The 5,597-nt window shown below is 37.4% G+C and overlaps 1 protein-coding gene across 1 annotated transcript in view; it reads right to left on the reverse strand.

The window, feature by feature from the left end:
• Window positions 1-1,790: 1,790 nt before the first annotated feature.
• The window catches only part of LOC107716536 (NAD-dependent protein deacylase sirtuin-5, mitochondrial-like), a 6,369-nt gene continuing 2,562 nt past the window's right edge, over window positions 1,791-5,597 (reverse strand). Inside the window, exons 4-9 of the mRNA XM_016523011.1 lie at window positions 4,832-4,985; window positions 4,522-4,609; window positions 4,364-4,417; window positions 3,696-3,819; window positions 2,640-2,755; window positions 1,791-2,405 (exon numbers count right to left, since the gene is read on the reverse strand). Coding sequence (XP_016378497.1) covers window positions 2,333-2,405; window positions 2,640-2,755; window positions 3,696-3,819; window positions 4,364-4,417; window positions 4,522-4,609; window positions 4,832-4,985 — 609 coding nt within the window. The 3' untranslated portion in view covers window positions 1,791-2,332. The remainder of the gene's footprint in view (window positions 2,406-2,639; window positions 2,756-3,695; window positions 3,820-4,363; window positions 4,418-4,521; window positions 4,610-4,831; window positions 4,986-5,597) is intronic.

Genomic DNA, 5,597 nt, shown 5'->3' on the forward strand with positions numbered 1-5,597 from the left:
CTTATCAATTTTAATGACTTTCAAACAATTACTCTCCAGGCCTAAAAATTACCATGTTTAAATTTAAAGTTTTCAGTTGCTGGAACTGTGTAGATTTTCTAAGAAGTTATCCAGGAATTAATCCAAACAAAATCTACTTTTAAAAAAACTTACTTTCTTACTATACGTCTCTCCCACTAGTGTCCTCCTCCTCTCCATCACTCCATCTCTATTCTCCTGCTCCCTCACCCTGCATCGCTCCATCCCTGTCCTCTGACAAACCCAGACTGGGGAGATGCTCAGATTGGTGTGAAATCGATATTTAATGGGACCATGCATGTATGTTTGTGTAGGATTGATGTTGTGTGTCTCAGAGGATTTTAGAGGCTAAGCGTATGTCAGGGGAGATATTTATTGTGCATACGCGTGTGTACGTCGTTAAGCTCAGATTAGTGTGAAATTGTGGTTTAATGGACAGGAAATAGTGTGTGTTATTTTTGGAGCAGACCTCTCTCATCGCCTAAGAAACTAATGAGCCACAGTCTCTCCAGGAGACCAAATGCACACACACCAACAGCGATCGGTTACACACACACCTCAAAACTACACACTCATTTATCATTTACGAACACAGACGTACAGCCCCCCCCCTTACCCATCTCACACATATAAAAACCAAAACAGCATTTTAGTAACAGTGTCAGTCTGTGAAGACACATTCAATTTCTTATACGCAAATGTGCATTTATAAGTCATGACAGTGAAACAAAGAGAGGGAGAGAGAGATTTCCAGCTGGACCGTAGAATCTGGCATCGTACTAGACAGAATCAAGGTGACCCGATGCCACAGGGTGCATGCACTCAAGCAGACACACAAACACACACAGAGTCACTCAAACTTGTCTATTGACTTTGACAACAACAAAAAAAACATACTAATGCCAACCACTGGCTAAAAAGGCACTATTTAACCAGTAATCTCTGACAAATTTTGCAGTCAACCTTCATATCGATCAAAACACAAACTAGTGCTGTGCGAAACAAAATAAAATCGCAATATGGTTTAGCACGATTTTCAAATGGCAAAATCTGCAATGTAAATAAATATGTGTATGTGTGGACTGAAATAAGGCACTGTCTTCATTTTCACACAAGCAGCTCATGATCCAGTGTTTTCAGTCTCAGAGCGGCTCTGTTTGTAGTAAATGCTGCTCTAAACAAACTCATTTCGACATGTGCTGAGTTTGGGTCGTTTATTATGTGTATCTGGGAACACAACATGCGTCAACCATATTTCCTAACTGTAATGAAAAGCACTTATAAACAAACAAGACATTTTAAGGGCTCCTTGCGGTTTTTTTTGTTGTTGCCAGAATAAAGGTTAGTATTGTAATTTTCCTGTTGTACTATAAAATAAAATTATTATTATTTTTCTTAAATACTGTTTAAGTGAAACATTTCTTTAGTTTAATAGTTTTATTTAGTAATAATATTATTATTTAATATACTGTATATATTCTATCATACTCATAATAAAATATTAATATTATTATCATATTAAAAGTCATATTGATATAATTATTGTTGGCCAAATTGTGCAGCCCTACAAACACATACAGCAAACCTGGAGCTTTTTTTTTTTTAAAGCATTTAATCGCAATTTGACCGAACACCAACCATAGAATTTAAAGGAAAACCATAAAGAGAGTACATAAATCCTGTTCATGTACTCTGTTCTCAAGTATTCCCCTTGGACACTTTATTTTATGGTCATTTTATTTAAAATAAAACTCCTGACTTCATATCCACTGTGTCTGTCTGTGATCATTTTGATACAGCTCGTTCAAAATCATTATATTGCACTTGAGTCTAGTCCTACATTCAGGGTTCCCACAACATTTGACCAATCAATATCCATGATTTTTCCAGCCAGTTATTTTAAGCTGATTAGATATTTCAGAGCTGATCATATTGAAAACTTACTCATTAAGTTTCCATAACTCTTAATACGATTATTTTCCTTGAGTCTGGAAATGATGATTTGTAAATTCCCAGGGTTCCATGACTGTGGAAACACTGTAGATTATCTAAGTTGCCCATGCATCCGCTGGAAAAAATCTACTAAGACCCACTGCCAAAAACACAACTTGCACAAAATGCTGCTACATAGGCCAAGCAAACACTCAAAGACACTATTTAAAATTGAATTTCAGCCCAGTTTTGCAGTAAATCTTCACAGCACACAAAAGCATAGGAAAACCAATCACATGAAGGCATGAACCAATCCCATGTGCTCTCAGTTTAAGTGCTCTATGAAGTGGGCATGAACAAATGGGTCATGCCTTCTTTCTCCTTAAATGGCCTCGCTCTCGTGGCGTTCCAGGGCAGGAGGCAGTGTGACACCACAAGGACCCTCAAAGTGATATCTGTTGGTGGAAATACATCTCAAATAAACCACACGCAGGTGTTCAATTTGTTTTGTGAAATCTACTGTTCAGTGTTTGCTCAAATGCGACAGTGAGACACGTCACTTAGAGTCAGAGCGCATGTGGAGGCTTGTGTGCAATAGAGCAGCTATGCGTTATCCTGTTGAATGGGCTGACTGAGAGGCATCTCTGTGACTCATGTAAAGTGATAGTTTGTGTATTTGTATGTCTTACTTAAAGCGCTTAGTAGCAGGTGTGCACTCCATGTTGAATTCAGCTACAGGCACTCCTCTACCTGCCACCTGAGGAGCGAACATGGCTGCTGGGTAAACTACGGAGGAGGTGCCCACCTAGAGACATGAAAACAAAAAATAGACAAACACAGAATACAGTCAGAGCTGACAAATTCTTTACGTAAAGCTGTCAGCACATGCTCATCTGTATGAGGGATTAACAATATTGTGTTGTAAATATTTTAGGCAGACATTTATGCTCCGTTCCAAAACAGGCAGCTACCTTCTTAGTCACAGACCTCGCAAACCTATGTTCAAAACAGCAGAAATATGTTAACCGGTATAATTTTTTTAAAATAGTATTTTAGAGTATTGTTTCTGTTGCGGTTATGCCAGGGTTTCCTGCAATGCTGAATCTCTAGAGTCACAGTATAAAAAACATAAATCACATTTACTCGAATTGTAAGTGTAATTTAGCAGTCTGAATTGAATGTGATGTGATAAAAAGACTGGGCACCTCGCGAGCTGCACGAAAAAAACTAACTTACAACTCCAGTGATGTCCAATTCATGAACAAATGACCCATTTGAGCAGCTTCTTTAAATGATTAATTTTAACTCATATTAAAATAATTAAAATAATAATACTGTTTTGAATCAATTCACAAAATTCCTCAAAGCAGTTACTAAATCTACATATGACTTACTTAATAAACTGTAAAATAGCTTTCCTTTCAGCAATGTCTGTTTTGAAATTAAGCTATTTTTGCATGCTGAAGGCTTGTGAAAATTACTGACTGTTTGTGTAGAACTGATCTCTGGTAATTGATTCAAATGGAGTTTGGTGTTAGCCTGTTGCTAAGCTAACAACTCAATACTTCAGTAAGCTAAAAATAATAACGTGACGCCAATTTTGGATTTCAATAAAATAAGGTATTATAGATGGCAGAATAAAATTGCAGCCCAAGTTCTGGCATATTCTTGATGCCTTAAAATCCTTTCCAGCAGCTCACTAGGTTCTGTAATAGAGTTTCATGCATTAATCTGTTATCACTCACAACTAAGCAGAGATCACATATTTCCAGCTCCTGCTCCACAGCGGTGAGAATATCTGAATCCAGAGTCTCTCCGAACCAAACCACATGAGGCCTCAGCAATCCGTTACAGCCACTCCTGTCACACCTATAAACACAAAGTACAAAACTAACATCTTTGAACATGAATCATTAGGCACGTGGATATATGCTGCCCACTGTTGAAGAAAAAGTGTTACTATTCAAGTTATTTCTCTTTTGATCTTTACATCTTTTTTTATAAATTGCCCCATGAAGTCCAGCTATAACGGTTGTTGAGGTTATTACAATTTAACATTACAGTTTTGTATTTTAATATATTTAAAAATTTAATTTATTCTTGTGATGCAAAGCCGAATTTTCAGCAGCCATTACTCCAGTCTTCAGTGTCACAGGATCCGTCAGAAATCATTCTGCTATGCGTACAGTATAACATCGGTGCTCAAGAAACATTTCTCATCATTTCATAATGGAATGGCACCTGGTAAAATAGCTGTATTTAACAAAGTCTCGCAATTCTGACTAATCAGCACAGTCTACTGATCTGCATTTAAAGGGGTCATATGATGCGATTTCAATTTTTCCTTTCTCTTTGGAGTGTTACAAGCTCTTGGTGCATAAAGAAAATCTGTAAAGTTACCACAATCACAAACCTGGGCAGGTGCTCCACTGGTATTCTGGCATCCTTGGAACTGGGGTCAGGCTCTCTGAGAATTGAAAAAAGAAAGAGAAAAGCATATACAGAGAGTGCATTCTCTTGTGGTTTAAATATTTGATGAAATAATGGTCATGTGTTTGCATGAGCTTTTACCCTTTCCCCTCCAGAGCAGGACAGATTGGACTCTTGTGGTTGGCTTTGACTTCTCCACAGCTCATGCAGCGGGTTTTAAATAGACTACCTAGAGAGAGAGATTGAGAGAGAGAGAGGGAGAGGGAGACAGATCAGTTGAAGGGAATATCCTCAATTTGAAGGAATGATTTTATGGAAAGATGGGACAAAATCCCCACCAACCAAATAGATGCCCTATCATTTTCATTTCTGTTAATCAGATGTTAACCAATAATAAATGTACAATAATGGTGTCATGCTCCAGTCCTGGTTTGAGTAGCTGTTGTCTCACCGTGGATTTCATAGACATGTTTGGAACCAGCACTATGGTGCAGCTCATCGATGTTCTGAGTGATGATCACAACAGAGCGCCCCTGCTTACTGAGACGGGACTCACACTCTGCTATAGCCAGGTGTGCTGGGTTTGGCATCTTACTGCGCATAACCTGCAAAATAATATACAATTAATTGAAATGAATTAATTTTTGTTTAATGATTATTATTAATTGTTTAATTGCAACCCCAGTGTTTAAATATATAATGACATGTGATGCTGAAAGTCACTGGTAAAATTTTACAAATGTAACGATAATCATCTTTCTGTTGTAGTTTATAATTTTATAATATAGTGATATTTGTTTGATATTGTTACCTACAACTGAAATTTTGGTATTGTGACAACATTAATAATGACAATTTTTTTTTTTTAAATGCAAGCATGCATCTCATAACCATCTACTGTACTATTGTAAAGTAACTCCACCCCCTTGTGGATGCTGTGTGAATTTCAGTCCCAGAAATAAATACTGTCATTCCAGGGGCCTCATTTATCAACAGTGCGTATGCACAGATGTGTGCGTAATGAGTGCCTAAGAACAGTTTCACGCAAAGTGTGGGATCTACCAACTTGTACTTATATGTAGAAATGTGTGTAAATATAAGCACACCTCTGAGCATGCTTACGCAGAGAATCTAGTGGCAGAATAGCGACACTACATATAAAAAGCATTTAAGAGTGTCACAGTATGCATTAAGCAATCCACATATGTCCTGTGTTT

This window comes from Sinocyclocheilus rhinocerous, unplaced genomic scaffold, assembly GCF_001515625.1.
Source record: "Sinocyclocheilus rhinocerous isolate Xijiao unplaced genomic scaffold, SAMN03320098_v1.1 scaffold179, whole genome shotgun sequence".
Classification (NCBI taxonomy): domain Eukaryota; kingdom Metazoa; phylum Chordata; class Actinopteri; order Cypriniformes; family Cyprinidae; genus Sinocyclocheilus; species Sinocyclocheilus rhinocerous.